The 15,723-nt window shown below is 48.0% G+C and overlaps 2 protein-coding genes across 2 annotated transcripts in view; both read left to right on the forward strand.

Annotated features, from left to right (window-relative positions):
• The first annotated feature begins 1,051 nt into the window (after positions 1 to 1,051).
• Positions 1,052 to 9,348, forward strand: LOC135118555 (utrophin-like). Its single transcript, XM_064040929.1, has 12 exons — positions 1,052 to 1,097; positions 1,541 to 1,602; positions 2,564 to 2,656; positions 2,990 to 3,167; positions 3,245 to 3,366; positions 3,494 to 3,692; positions 3,766 to 3,914; positions 3,994 to 4,588; positions 4,657 to 5,051; positions 5,117 to 5,341; positions 9,102 to 9,272; positions 9,319 to 9,348. The coding sequence occupies exons 1-12, from the start codon at positions 1,052 to 1,054 to the stop codon at positions 9,346 to 9,348; spliced, it is 2,265 nt and encodes a 754-aa protein (XP_063896999.1).
• The window catches only part of LOC110377436 (dystrophin, isoforms A/C/F/G/H), a 407,988-nt gene continuing 401,375 nt past the window's right edge, over positions 9,111 to 15,723 (forward strand). The window contains 7 exon segments of the mRNA XM_064040791.1: positions 9,111 to 9,252; positions 9,319 to 10,001; positions 10,085 to 10,227; positions 10,310 to 10,954; positions 13,310 to 13,462; positions 13,532 to 13,651; positions 13,653 to 13,958. Coding sequence (XP_063896861.1) covers positions 9,365 to 10,001; positions 10,085 to 10,227; positions 10,310 to 10,954; positions 13,310 to 13,462; positions 13,532 to 13,651; positions 13,653 to 13,958 — 2,004 coding nt within the window. The 5' untranslated portion in view covers positions 9,111 to 9,252; positions 9,319 to 9,364.

Here is a 15,723-nt window from a genome sequence, read left to right on the forward strand (position 1 = left end):
TTCACCCCGAGACAGCCATCGCGCACCTGTATGGAGCAGCAATGTTTTATCTTTGCTGCCATAATCTTCACACAATAATAAGAACAATCGGGATTTTAGTGGTAGTGACTTGATAAAATTAATTATTTTTGCTGCTTCATCCATAACTAATTTTAAATCTGATGGCTTTTGCTTCATTTGCAAGTGCTTGTATATGCAGAATACAATGGAGAAGTGTTTTGTTTTTTTTTCTGAATGAGGGTTTTCGATATTTTTTCTGCGGCGCTTCGTATGCGTCAGGTCCAAACAGCTGTCAAATAGTATGGAATGTAGGTGCCGAACTTATTCTTTATTGAAATTCTGTTATATTGGAAGTGTTATTGATTTTATTATGGACTACGGTCAGAATAAGGTTTCCGAACTAAAAATTGAGCTAAGAGAGAGGGTGCAAAAGTCACTGGTACTAAGGAAAAGCTTGTTGAAAAATTTGTTAACACAATATGATTTAGTTTTTTTTATTTACTCAACCGCAATAGTAAAACAATAATGCAGTGCTTTAATTATAAAATAAAAAAAACACTAAAATCGTTCACTATTCATAGTAAAGATAAGCACTTTGACAGTTACCTGGACCTGACGACTCGGTGCTGCCACCTGGTGAACGCCATTTTTGAAAACCCTCATTCTTGCGGAACCCCTCCAGAGATATCGCGGAACCTTAGGTTTCTGCGGAACACACTGAGAGTATAGCTGCTCTAAATGATATTAGTATAGAGTACAGAAGTATACATTGTAGATATAGATTATAAAAAAATATAATAAAATTGTCTTTTTAATATCTCTCTCGCTGTGTTGGTAATCGTTTCTTTTGCAAACAAGATTTCTAAAATGTTGAATTTGGCACTCCGGATTTGATCATTCGATTTTATGCTGGCCAAAACGCCGAAGGACTTTGCGATACATGATGCGACGGATGCGTCAAACAAAGCGGCAATAAAGTCCACTGGAGCGAGGATAACGGGAGCACCGTCATCCGATCCAGGCCACACACACCCAGGCGGCACACTCGTGTATGCTCACGCTGCTGAAGTTCTGGGAGCTGCTGCGGGCGGCAGTCGGTGACGCCTCGCACTATATGTAGCCAGTCCGCATCTAGGCATGCCTCTCGGATAGCGGATATCGCTTATGAGCTCATTACCCCTTGATACTTTTATGTATACAAGGTATTAATGCAGCAATCATTATTTGATTAATTTGAACGTACAGGTAACTACTGATGTTATTTTTATCTACGGAAAGTTGTATTTAGTATTAGAAAACACTTACGAATTTCTATACACAATCACACTTTATTTAGCGATATAGCAGCATAGCATAGAGATAGCAGATATACAATCATTTTTCACAATATCACAACCGCCATGCCTGTTCGAATGGCCGCCTCCGCGCCTCCTCACCCCCGCTCTCTCTTGGGGTTACCAGCTTATTCTTTTTAACTTACTACTGTTTGAATAATTTAAGTTATACAGCTAATATTAGTATTGTTCTTTTGTTGTTTCAGATGAACGAGAAGATGTCCAGAAGAAAACATTCACAAAATGGATCAACTCTCAACTTGTGAAGGTAAAACTATCGCTTTGACTACATCAACTTTAGACTTTGTTGACGATGAAGCATGGCCACCAAACTACTCGTTAAATTAAAGGTCTCGGCTCGATATTGGTCGATCACTTTGATCAGTTTTAGTTTGTTTGTTACCCGCGCCTTCTATTACGTCCAATCAATAAGTAGTTCATACACGTTATTGCTTATTTATGTGTGTACCTACTAACCAAGCAAGCATTTTGAGATGTGAGATATAAATAAATATGGACTCAAAACCAAACAGTGAGTTTGAGTTATATTCGTGACTAGTATTTAAAACTGGTGCTAACTTAATACACTTGAATTGAACTTGCCTTTGCTCATACAATGAGAGTGAAACATGTAGTCCGAGCTGATCGGGACGACGCGACTGCTGCTCGCAGATGGCTTTGCGCCGTAATTAGGGTCAATTCCGCTGTGGCACTGAGCTTGTGCTTGTGCCACAAGTGTAATCATGCTCTGTGGACAGTATGTCCCAGGCAAGGATCCTGACCCGCTCTTGGCTTGCTAAAAGTCCCACAGCCGTACCTATCAGTTTAAGTTTTGGGTCGCTTCCGTCACCCAGAAGAAAGCACAGCGGGTGTGGCAATGCTACTACGCCAGATGTGAGAAATACTGAAACTACTGAATAGATTTCTTCATAAATGTATTTAACTTGTAGGTAGGTTTTTCTCGCCAAATAGAGCATTTGAAAGAAGAGACAATTTTTTAAATCAAGTTTATAGGCACCGTATAAAAAATATCTTTATTACATAATGTCTATTGTATATAGAACTACAAATAATATTATTAGTGGGTATAGAAGACAAATAAGCCATAAAATTTGAACACGTACCCGTGATACCCGTCGAGGCCGCTTTGCTGGAGACTTGGCTGGGCCCTGGCGTGGACCAGATACATAGTATAGATGTGAAGGCGCTGAGCGAGTGTCGTGTTGCAGAACGACAAGCCGCTGGTGGAGGACCTGTTCCTGGACCTGCGGGACGGCGAGATCCTGCTGGCGCTGCTCGAGATCCTCACCGCGCAGCAGTATGTGAGTAGCGCCTCAATCTGTTTGTTCTTCTCTATAGTCACCATCTCCTGCACCACTGGTGTCAACTGACTTTCTCCTTGTATGTGCAAATTAGTTTAGCAATTTGTCTCGCCTTTGCGAAAATGTCGCTTCTAACGTGAGGTCTGTTCAATACTCATAGTTTTAGTACCTAGCTAATCTACAGTGAAACGTTTTCATACCCATGGGTAGCCGCTCTAATGAAATAATTCACTCTTTGTGTATTCGGACCTGGTGAATTCAGGAACATCAATATAGCCTGTTGGCGTTCGTTGTCGAACGGAAATTGGTTGATATGGTGAAGGTAGCGTGTAGGTGCGGCAGGGCGTGACGGCGCACGTGCATATGTTGCAGAAACGAGAGCGCGGGCGCATGCGCGTGCACCACATCAACAACGTGAACACGGCGCTGCACGTGCTGGAGGCCAACGGCGTCAAGCTGGTCAACATCAGCAGCAACGACATCGTCGACGCCAACCCCAAGCTCACGCTAGGTATGTGCCGCCTGCGCTTGTCCGCCCCCTGCGTCCGCCCCGCCCAGCTCAGTCTCACGCCTTGCTCCATCTTACAGGACTAGTGTGGAGCATCATCCTGCACTGGCAGGTGCACTATCATCTCAAGGAGCTCATGTCAGAATTGCAGCAGACCAATTTGGAGAAGACCCTGCTAGCGTGGTGCCGCACTCATACGCAGGTCAGTGGTCAGTCTGACCGCAGTGTCAATTTCGTCTGAAACTGTCGTACCTACTGACATTGTAGTGATAAACAGTACCGTATTCGAAGTGAATGGAATGTGGGTATAGCATGGTTGTGTCGTGCAGAACTACGCGGGCGTGAACGTGCGCAACTTCACGACGTCGTGGTCGGACGGGCTGGCGTTCAACGCGCTGCTGCACCGCTGGCGGCCGCAGCTGTTCGACTACGCGGCCGTGGTGGCGCGCGGGCCGGCGGCGCGGCTCGACCACGCCTTCAGCGTCGCGCACCAGCACCTCAACATCGACCGCCTGCTCGACCCCGAGGGTGACCACCGCTACCCGCTACTGCGCCCCGTTGCATCTATATCGTTTTTAACGATTTTCATTTCTGTTTTTAGATGTGAATACGCCTAATCCTGACAAAAAATCGATAATGATGTACGTGATGTGTCTGTTCCAATCTCTGCCACATTCGTGCGAAGACGTAGCCGACATGGAGAGCATTCACTCGGAACCCGGCACGCCGGTCGCCACTCAGCCGCCCGAGGTGAGTGCGATGCAAATCTGAGAGCGCAGCTCCTGCACCCGGCCCACCGGGTGCTACCAAGTGTCGTATGCACCGGCAGGTGGCGGGCAGTCGGCCGCTGTCGACGGCGACGACCGGCTCGGTGGAGCTGGGCGGGTACTACGCCGCCTTCGAGGAGGTGTTGGCGTGGCTGCTGGAGGCGGAGGAGCGGCTGGCGGCGGCGCGCGAGCCGGAGGGCGCGGAGCTGGCGCCGCTCAAGGAGCACTTCCACGCGCACGAGCGCTTCCTGCTGGAGCTGGCGGCGCAGCAGGCGCGCGTGGGCGGCGTGCTGGACGAGGGCGCGCGCCTGCTGGACGCCGGGCTGTCGCGCGACGAGGCGGCCGAGGTGCGGCTGCAGCTGCGCCTGCTGGGCGGGCGCTGGGAGGCGCTGCGCCGCGCCGCGCTCGCCACGCAGGCGCGCGGCCACGCGGCGCTCATGCGCGCGCAGCAGCAGCAGCTGGCGGAGTTCCGCGCCTGGCTCACGCGCACCGAGGACCGCATGTCCCGCGCCGGCGCCGCGCGCCCCGGCCGCGCCGGCCTGCGCGCGCAGCTCGCCGCCGTGCGCGCGCTGCACGCCGACCTGCGGCGCCAGCAGCCGCGCGTGGACGCGCTCGCCGACGCCGTGGTCGTGGTGGACGACGACGCGCAGGACAACTGTACGTACCGCCCGGCCGCCCCGCCGCGCGCGAGGCGACCCGCTCACCGCGACCCGCGTGTTGTGCAGGCGTCACGGAGATCGAGGACGAGCTGACGGCGCTGAGCGAGCGCTGGTCGCACACGTGCCAGTGGACCATGCAGCAGCTGGAGCGGCTGCAGGAGCTGCAGGCGCGCTGGGACGCGCTGGACGCGCAGCACGAGGCGCTGCTGGGCGCGGCCGACGCGTGCGAGCGCGAGCTCAAGCAGATGGAGGCCAACCCCGCCGCCGAGGTGGGCGCGGCGCTGGCGCGGGTGCGGCAGCTGCGGCGCCTGCGCGGCGAGCTGGCGGCGCGGCGGCGCCAGGCGGCGGCGGCGCTGGGCGAGGCGCAGGCGCTGGGCGAGCCCGAGCTCAGCGAGCGCGCCGAGGCGCTGGCCGACCGCCTGGACGCGCTGCTGCTCATCCTGCACGTGCAGGCGCAGCGGGTGAGTGTGGCGAGGCCGGCGCCGCGTCCGCGCCTGGCCCGTGCTCACCGCGTCTCTCGCCGCAGATCAAGGAGTTGGGCTTCGACATGGAGCTGGAGGAGGACTCGGCGGCCGAGCAGGAGTCGCCGGCCGCACCGCCGCAGGAGACGCAGGAGGAGCAGGCGCTGCCGGACGACGCGCATAGCGGCTCGAAGAAGCCGCGACTGGCGCCCGACCAGCGCGCTGACTTCCAGCTCGGGTACAAAGCCTTCGAGACCTGGGCCGGTGACGCCGAGCAAGCACTCGACCGGGTGAGTTCACCGACCAATATTTTAAGTACATAATCTCTATCGTCATTGACTATCTAGGGGCACGGCAGTGCCCCAGCCAAGTCTTGATCAAAGCGGGCACGGCCGTACCATCCTTTTCTCGAAGCGTTTCGCGGCTATATCACCCCCCTGTATCATCCATGTAGACAAAGCTAGGCGTTTAGGTTTTCGATGACCAAGAGTAAGAACAAGCTCAGTCTGAAAATTACTTGACATTTGAACAAATAGTTTACGAGTAATGAGCGATCAAAGTTACACCATTTTGTCACTCACTGACTGATCATCAAAAATCGGAAAATATAAAAAACCTTAATAACTTGTATACTTTAGTGAATAATAGGAAATGTTATATTTGCGGTTTTTCAAGAACATTGTGTGTGATGAATTTTGACTACATTCATAACTTTTTTCTTTATTTATGTACAAAATGTCACTATTTGTTTTATTGTCATACTAGCCGTTTTCCCGCGGTTTCACCCGCGTCCCGTTTGAGCTACTGCCCGCACCGGGATAAAATATAGCCTATGTAACTCGCAGATAATATAGCTTTCTAATGGTGAATGTATATTTAAAATCGGTCCAGTAGTTTTTGAGTTTATCCATTACAACCAAACAAACAAAGTTTTCCTCTTTATAATATTTGGTTAGGTTAAAATTAAATGAATAATGATAAAATCTTTTATATATGTCACCGTAAGATTACAAACATCGTTAGATTGCAATCTATCTCGAGAGATTGTAAACTGTCGAATTATTGTGAACCGTAACATCTGATTGCAATTTAACGCATTATTTTTCGCTATATTATAATCTATCGATGAGAAATTGTCAAATTGTCAACTGTCCGAAAGCTCTCCCTGATTAGTCAGTCTTTTTGTAAGATCGACCAATCACGACCAGCCGTTCTGTTGCCATGGAGTTCCCGTAGAGTTAGGAATGAATTTGTGTTTGAAGACAAACTGATGAGTAAACTACCTAATTGTTTCGTTTTTTTTTATAAAAGTTTCTTATAATTTTCCAATTTCATTTAAATAAAACTACTTTTACGGATTTTATCGCGGTTTTAAACGTCGGGATTAAATAATATAATATAACCGCGATAAAATCCGTAAAAGTAGTATTATTAGTAGTATATAGTATTATATATATAGTAGTATATTCGCGTAAGTGTCAGAAATCAATATGTTTGTTCTCTCCATATGTCAGGAATATTAATTACATACTCGTACTAAATAATAAATACTTGAAGAATTTTTGAAGAGCATTTATTTTATTTAACTGACACCTCTATTTCATTCCTCAGTCTACGGGAACTCCATGGGAACAGAACGGATTATTGGTCGATCTTACAAAAAGACTGACCAATCAGGGAGAGCTTTTGGACAGTTGACAATTTCTCATCGATAGATTATAATATAGCGAAAAGTAATGCGTTAAATTGCAATCAGATGTTACGGTTCACAATAATTCGACAGTTTACAATCTCTCGAGATAGATTGCAATCTAACGATGTTTGTAATCTTACGGTGACATATATACCCATGCTCGCTCGATAGATGGCGTGGGTCATTATTAACCCACGCCATCTAGGAGAGTTTTTGCCATCAAATAAAGATATCTTTAGGATGCAAAAAAAATGTATTATGAATATGTGTAAACTAAAAGTAAGAGACAGTTGTGCGCCTTTTTAGGCTTCCGTACCCAAAAGGTAAAACGGGACCCTATTGTTTTCGCTCCTCTGTCCGTTCGTCCATCCGTCCGTCCGTCTGTCACCAGGCTCCATCTCATGAACCGTGATAGTAAGAGAGTTGAATTTTTCACAGATGATGTATTTCTGTTGCCGTTATAACAAATACTGAAAATTAGAATAAAATAAATATTGGGGGGGAGGGGGGGAGGCTCCCATAAAACAAACGTTTTGGGGGGCTCCCATACAACAAACGTGATTTTTAAACGGTTTTATTTAGCTTACCCTGTTTGTTTTATTATTTATTCTTGGGTCAAATTTAGTAATTCAAATTTAAGTACCTTACTGTTGTCAGATTGATCTGAAATTTGGTACACACCTTTAATTCCGATGACAATACAATATACTAATATCAATAACATTATAAATCCAAGATGGCCGCCGGTACAAAATGGCGGATTACATATTTTTTCCACAACCCCCTCAATATGGGTATCAAATGAAAGGGCTACTCAAGTAGAATACTGTCAGCAACCCCAGCGGGGCCCAATAGGGCCAAGGCCTGCCTGGGCTGCGGGATTGTCCTAGTACATAAAAGGCCTACGACGAAACACAACGGTTTTTAGTCAGTAAGAGTCTGGCACTCCCTCACTGCTGCTGACTCATATATAGAATGAGGAATATTCGGTAGGCATTTTCATTAAATACTAAAAACTAGAAAATAAAAAATCGGTAAAAAAACTTTTAAGTTAAACGGTTTTATCTTACGTGCACTGAAAACTAGAAAATAAAAAAAAACTGTTACTTACCTATAAACCTACATAGGTGGTCCCGGTCATATTAGACTAAAATAAAAACGTGGGGGCCCTCTGAAATCCTACCTATGGCAAAGCATATCTTTATACTTTGGTAGATCGTGAGCTCGGCGTTCGCTGGTGAAGCCGCTACGGCTGATTATTGATTGTCAAAATCTCCAGTTACGATTATAGTAAGTAGAAATATAGTAAGTAGAACCTCTAGAAGAAAGTATTACAGCAATAGTTAGGTAATGGGCCCCACGTTTTTATTTTAGTCTAATATGACCGGGACCACCTATGTAGGTTTATAGGTAAGTAACAGTTTTTTTTTATTTTCTAGTTTTCAGTGCACGTAAGATAAAACCGTTTAACTTAAAAGTTTTTTTACCGATTTTTTTTTAATGGTACGGAACCCTTCGTGGGCGAGTCTAACTCGTACTTGGCCGGTTTTTTAACCATTTAGACCTCGTACAAAATATTATTACCAAATACGAGTTTTATAGACGATACAAGAATGTAGAAAACTAGGTATGTAAAAACTTACATCAAAGTGATCTTCACAAAAATAATGGTGTGGGTAAAAAATACTGGGCAATATTGCTTTTGAATCTCGCCTTGCAAGTTTAAGCCACTTTTTTCGTATTTTTTTAAAGTGAGAAACGTACACAAATAACTTACACTGTGAAAAACGTAATTATTGAACGAGCGTTGTTTACTTGCGTCTTGTTAACCCGAGGCGTGAAGTCACAAGTGACGGCATGTCACTGTCAAGCGTTTTCGCGCCGGATTCAAAGTGAACAGAGAAAAATCCCAATATACCTACATCATACAAAGGAATTTAAAAATTTGTCATCATGCCTATTGTTATTAAATGACCGACAGTCGGTATCATCCAAGATCTATGAACTACACATGTACTATGGCGCATGTTTAGTCCATGGTGATTTTTTTTTTATACACTTTCACGCATGTTTGGCTAACCCTTTTAATGCTAATATCATACTACAGTTATTAAAATCCTTTGAAATACACTTCAAGTCCTTAAAACCTAGATTTCGCATAGGTGCCCGCTTTTTTTGCAAAAGAGTGTATTTACAAGGAGCGACTTTTAACTTGTGCTCATGGCCAAGTCAATATTATTGTAATGTGAACACAACTATTGATATAGTCACAAAATATTGATTTATTATTACAAATTAAGTTGAACTGGACTTGGCTTCCATGCGATCCCAAAACTTTGCTATATTCTTATTCGCAGTGCAAACGTGAGTTGGAAGAAGACAATGAAAAGAGAAAAGAGATTCCGGGCATCCTGGAGCGCGTGGAGAAGGAGATAGAGAGTCAGCGCGCGGATTTTGCCAACGTGGAGGAAATACAGCGCCGCCTCGCCGCGGAGCCCGGCCTCCAGGGTAAGTGTCGCGTGCTGGCTGTGCATGCTCTGCCGACCTGCACTCACCCCTCTGTCCTCCTCGCAGACGAAGCCCAACGACACGCCGAAAGCATAGACGACCTGAAAACACGATGGGAAAATATACAACGAACGATTTTAGACATAAGGAACACTATGAATCTGTTGGAAGACAAAGAGAAGTTGGGCTCAGACACGGAGGCGACGCAGCGCGAGCTGGACGAGGCGGATGCCTGGCTGCAGGCGCTCGCCCGCGAGCCGCCCGCGCACAACCAGCTCGTGCACCTGCGCACCCGCGCCCGCGCCCTCCGCGCCCTCGCGCCGCGCCTCGGCGAGCTGCAGGCCCGCGCCGCCGCGCTGCACGCGCGCCTGCCCGCGCCCGCGCTGAGCGCCGCCGCCGCGCTGGCGCAGCAGCACGCGCGCCTGCTGGACGCGCTGGCGGCGCGCGTGGCGGCGTGCGGTGCGCGGACCGCGCGCTGCCGGCGCGCCTGCACGCGCTGCAGGAGCAGGCGCTGGCGCAGCACGCGCTGCTGGCCGCGCCGCCCGCCATGCGCGCCGAGCGCGAGCGCCTCGCCGACCTGCGCCGCCAGCTGCTGGAGCTGCACGACGCCGCGCAGCGCGAGCGCCGCGACCGCGCCGCGCCCTCCCAAGCGCACGAGCTAGACTTCAACAATAGCATGGAGAACTTGCTCTCCAAGTTCGAAGACACCAAAACAATCCTACAACAGAAGATTACCAAGTTGGAAAACGGTAGGAGCAGTCCATAACTCCAGACGTAAAGTTGTTTCCATTAGAATAATGGATCACTATCCGTGAACGTTGCGTGTGCGCAGGCGAGGCGCAGATGCAGCAGCTGGAGCAGCTGAGCGCGGAGGTGTCGGCGTGGCTGGACGCGGCGGAGCGCTTCACGCGCGAGTGCGACGCGCTGCCGCTCGGCGACCAGGACGCGCTCGAGCGTCTGCTGCACACCAGCAACGTCAGTCTGCCCTCCTGCTTTTTTTTCTAACTGAATGTTTACAATATGTCGTAGGTAAATAATAACATTCTTCCATTGGCAGGAATTCGAAGAACAGAAAGAATCTTTCAAAGCCAAATTAGAAGTAATAGAAAGTACCAAAGAATCTATTCTCGAAGACTGCGAGGAAGGCGTCGCGAAGACGATCCAGAACGATACGAAAAACTTAAAGAAACGATACGAGAGCGCGACCGCCGCCGCGTTCCGGAGCAACGAGGCGCTGCGCCGCGCGCTGGAGCGCACCGAGGCCGTGCTGCGCGACATCGACGACACGGCGCGCTGGCTGCGCGAGCTGGAGGCGCAGGCGCCGCGCGAGCACGAGTGCGGCATCGGCGACTCGGGCGCGCTGTACGCCATGAAGGCGCGCTTCCAGGCGCTCAAGGAGCGCTGCGACGCGCGCACGCCCGCCTTCCGCGCGCTCAACGAGGCGGGCAACGACCTGCTGCTGGCGTCGCCGGCCCCGCCGCCCGCGCTCGCGCGCCAGCTCACGCAGCTCAACGCGCGCTGGACGGCGGTCACGCACGGCGTGTACGAGCGCTACAAGGTGCTGGCCGAGGCGTGGCACGAGTCGGGCGAGCTGCGCGCGTGGCTGGCGCAGGAGCGCGGCTGGCTGGAGGGGCTGCAGCGCCGCCTGCGCCGCTCGCCCGACGCGCCCGCCGACGCCGAGGAGATCTCCGACGAGCTCTACGTCAGTATATTACGTCGCACGAGACCTTTGCTTTTTATAATAATCCCACTATACTTGTAAGTTCCAAAATAAAACACTATTTATATTATGAACCAGTTCCCGCCATTACGGAATGTTGACCGAAGGATACCAATCTCTAAGGGTGCGTCCACATCTGGCGAATGCGCCGCGAATGCGCAGCACGCGAGCCGATCGCGAGCTGTCCGCGAGCTGCGCGCGTGCAGTCACTGCAATAGTTCGGTGCGCCTCTTTAGCGCAACTCACGCAAGGCTCGTATAGAGCGCGCAATCAGTTCTCGCCCTTACAGTTCCGTATATTGGCTCAGTACCATCGAAGATGGCAGACGTCGCTCGCGTGCGGCGCTTAGGTCGCGCGCGAGCTGCGCGCGGGCCAAGCAGAAGCGGCCATCGAACAATAATGCACGCGCGCAGCTCGCGGACAGCTCGCGATCGGCTCGCGTGCTGCGCATTCGCGGCGCATTCGCCAGATGTGGACGCACCCTAACACACTTAGAGTACCACCCGCACACTTCAGACTAAACAGTCGGCCGACAGTTGACTTGATGGTTGGCAAACTTTTTTATCTTCATCTTAATTCCAATGAAAGTTCCGTTCATTCATTTTCAAAACGTTGTAACTTCTGCTATACAAAAGGCAAAAGGTAAAATACGTATCAATCATGTGTAATGAATGACAGTACAGTTTTATGTGTGATCTGAGTACAGTGTAGACTGTGTTCATATGTAATTTGTTTAACGCGTCATTTTGTTTGTATGCACTCTTAGATGACGATGCGGTAAGTAGTGTGCCGCGACACTCGCACTAAGCGAGCACGCGCCGCTTTGCACAAACATAACTAATTAATTAATATATCGAGTGTGTCGTTCGTTCATAATCACATTAAATGAAATGCGTTAATATACTGGTTAATATATGTCGATTAACACAAAGATAAAAGAAAAATACGTTAAAATATAAAAATGATTTTTTCAAACAAAGTAAATGGAATGAAAATGTGCAAAAATTAGAACACCATATGTAATATGTTGTTTGTCGTTGAAACATAAAACAAAAGTTGTTGCTGTGTAAAGAGAAATTTAATTTTAAGAACATCAGAAAATCACAATTACAAACACAACTTAGTCAAAGTCAAAGTCAAAATCATTTATTAAAATAGGCTAATACGATTAGCACTTTTTAACGTCAAAATTTTACATGAATGACAGCACCCCCAAAACGCCCCCCTTTCACCACTTCCTAGTGTTATGGCTGGAAAGAAGAAGCGGTGAAGAACAAACTTCCCAGCAAAAACAAACTTCCCAGCAAGTTAGTTTTACATGAAACACAATATAAATGTTATTACTAACCTGTAAAGAGAAACAACATTAAAAGCTATTGCTTCAGCTATTAACTCTTTAACAATGGTATTAATTGATATTATTTGAATATTTCTAATGAACCTCGCCAAGGCTGCAATTGTAAAAAACCTCCATATTGAACATAGAGGAAAAAGTGCTGTCACCACAGATAATACTTTAAAGTATGTCTAGCTGCAGTATGCGCGGGAAATTCAAATTAAATGAAGTGTGAAAGGGCTTCATTTACAAGTCAGTCATTACAAACAACTGGAATTCTCCCTTGAAAACTGACAGCTGTCAACTGATCAAAACATACGACACTCCTAACTTTATCTCTGCTTTACACATGATGTTGTAAATTATAAAAACGAAAAATGACTCCTGTGACTAAACCACTGAATGGATTAGGTTATTTTTTTTACAATTCGACATAGAATATCATAAAGTATTGCGATATGATTTAATGTGATTGTGAACGACACACCCGATATAGTAGACTAGCCGTTTTCCCGCGGTTTCACCCGCGTCCCGTGGGAGCTACTGCCCGCACCGGGATAAAATATAGCCTATGTTACTCGCAGATAATGTAGCTTTCTAATGGTGAAAGAATATTTAAAATCGGTCGAGTAGTTTTTGAGTTTATCCATTACAAACAAACAAACAAAACTCTTTATAATATTAGTATAGATAGATAAGTAATTCTTATTTTAGCAATCAAGTATATGTATTCATATTCTGGAGATTAGTTGTCGTTATGTTGTGGTCGTGTTTATCATATGAGCTGTGTAGTTATTGCGATATTCCTAATACATATACTGTGTTTATTAGAACGTTTGAAAAAAAAAAACATAAATAGAGTACGATATTTTACATGTCTAGAGAAGCTGTGTGTGTGCCGTTTTATTATGACAATGCATGGCATACAATAAATTATTGTAAAAAAATCTGTAACATTTGATTGGCAATGCAAGGGATTTAACGTACCGGTGGTCGCGTAGGACTTAGAGAACTACATCCAGAACCACAGCGACGAGCGTCTGTCGCGCATCCAGGACATCGGGCGGCAGCTCATCGACGCGCACATCATGCCCGCCTGGATCCAGGCCGAGATCGACGCCGTCACCTCCAGCTGGGACACGCTGCGGGCCGAGGTACGTGCCGGGCGAGGCGGTGTGTGTGTGTGTCGCCCTGTGCCCGCTCACCGACCCCTGTGCCCCCAGGCGGCCGCACGCAGCGCGCTGCTGGAGCGCGGCGCGCGCGAGGCGGCGCGCTGCGAGGTGGCGCTGGACCGCGTGCAGCAGTGGCTGGACGCGCTGCCCGCGCCGCCCGCGCCGCCCGCGCCCTGCTGCGCCAGCTGCCGGCCAGCGCGCGGCGCTGCGCGACGTGCGCGCGCAGGCCGACGCCTACGCGCGCGCGCGCGGGCGGCGGCGGCGGCGCCTGCGCGAGCAGCTGGAGCTGCTGGCGCGGCGCCTGGCGGCGGCCGAGGCGTGGCTGTGCGGCGCCGCGCCCGCCGCCGCGCCCGCGCTGCCGGAGCGGCTGGCGGCGGCGCAGCGCTCGCTGGAGGCGGTGCAGCGCGAGTGCGCGGCGGCGCTGGCGCCGGCGGGACACGAGCCCGACGCCGTGCGCGCGCAGCTCCGCACCTGCCTCGTGAGTACTGCGCCCTATTGTCGTCTCGGAAACTGTACTTACTGTGAGCGATCCTATGTATGAGGGTTGAATACCCATCATGAAAATCTAAATCAAATATTACTTGAACATAAATTATATTTGTTTGAGCATTCATGTATCATTCATATAAGCCACTCAAACACAACTCAGCATCCTGATTATTTTTTAACATTCGTAACTTTAAACTTAAAATATTTATTGCAATCATGAGTTTTAGGTACATAAGTTCTATAGAATAATTCAACAGACATTCTGGCATAATAATATTCTATGAGCCTGACTTTTCAACTCATTTCGTTCAAAATGTAACTAAAGCCACCTTAACTTTCACCTACTACGTAACATCCGCTTCTCTTAACACAACTGTTATCTATGAACATCGACCGCATATGCACGAAAGACTCCCGTTTTCGGTAATCTACGTAGGTGAGGTTGTTTAAACGAACAATTTTGACGTTCCTTTACAAGAATGACTTTAAAATCGTATTTTTTCGACTTTTTCATTATTTCTTGTAATAATCGGTTTGTTGGCATAAAATGAAAAGTACACAAATTTTTTATTGTTGTATATTTGATTTGTTGTCTTCATGTATGGATGTAATACGGCACAGTTAAAAATAATTATAATATTGACTTCGGAGGGTTTTCCTCGATTCTCCATTTCCTATAAAATTTGAGTTTTTTAATTCTTGTAAAAAAGATGAATTAGTTTATTGGAGGTTAACTTATTTTCTCGTTGCTTGCGTATAAAAATAGAAGTTTCATGACTTTACAAGCGGTACGATATAATTTCGAAATGGTGAATCGATGATATTCGGCAATGAGTGGATTTGAGTAGAAAGTAGTTATTAGCCGCGCCTCGCAGTAACCGGAGCCGCGGTGCACATTGCGCAGCGTGTCGGGTGTCGCCTCGCTTGGTCGCGCGCGGCTGTTTGTCAACAACGCCGCCGCCGCCGCTCGCGCTGCCTGCTCACGGTGCCGACTGTTTGACATTCTACTTCACGTGTTGTCCGTTCCTAGCGCATCACACTCAATATTTACACAGCTTATATAAAAAAGTACGTTTCAATATTATTTCCTTCGAAGTCGTGAAAGGTGTTAAAATCTATGGCTAAAAGTAAATTACAAAAAGTTGATTGATTTGTTGTCATTTCCTGTGAGGGAAACTCAAAAGACAATAATGAAAGCGTGTGCACAGTATTTCGCGGATTAGTCGTTGATTTGTTTAGAGGTAGGCGGGTGTGTGCTAAGCCGGCGGCGGCTCGCGTGCCTCATCACTGACATTGAAAGGATTCTGTGATTCCATTTGTGATGGCAGCGATGTGCGACCGCCTCTATCCACGCGGAGAAGGCATCGCGTTACACCACATTTGCATTGTGTTATTTATTTGCATACTTGTAGTTATTCTCGTATTCGCTTCAATACATGTGCTATAATAATACCATTGAAAAAAAAATAAGTATTACTAAATCAGATTGATGTAAAGATGTAGTTGAACGCGATCGTGCATTTTGGTCGTGGTAATTGTTTATTCCGGAATGTGCACGCGGCGCGTGAGTGTGCACAAGCACGCGGCGGCGCCGGCTCGCACATCCCGCGCGGCGGCCGCGGCACTCGCGCCTCGCCCGCCCGCACACATCACTACTCATGAATTGGGACTCCCTTTACTTATTTGCTATATTAACTATAGCGCTTTACAAATGGCTCGTAAGTACACACATTCCGCGGTACAATCATCATCGA

Source organism: Helicoverpa armigera, chromosome 23, assembly GCF_030705265.1.
Source record: "Helicoverpa armigera isolate CAAS_96S chromosome 23, ASM3070526v1, whole genome shotgun sequence".
NCBI classification, from domain to species: domain Eukaryota; kingdom Metazoa; phylum Arthropoda; class Insecta; order Lepidoptera; family Noctuidae; genus Helicoverpa; species Helicoverpa armigera.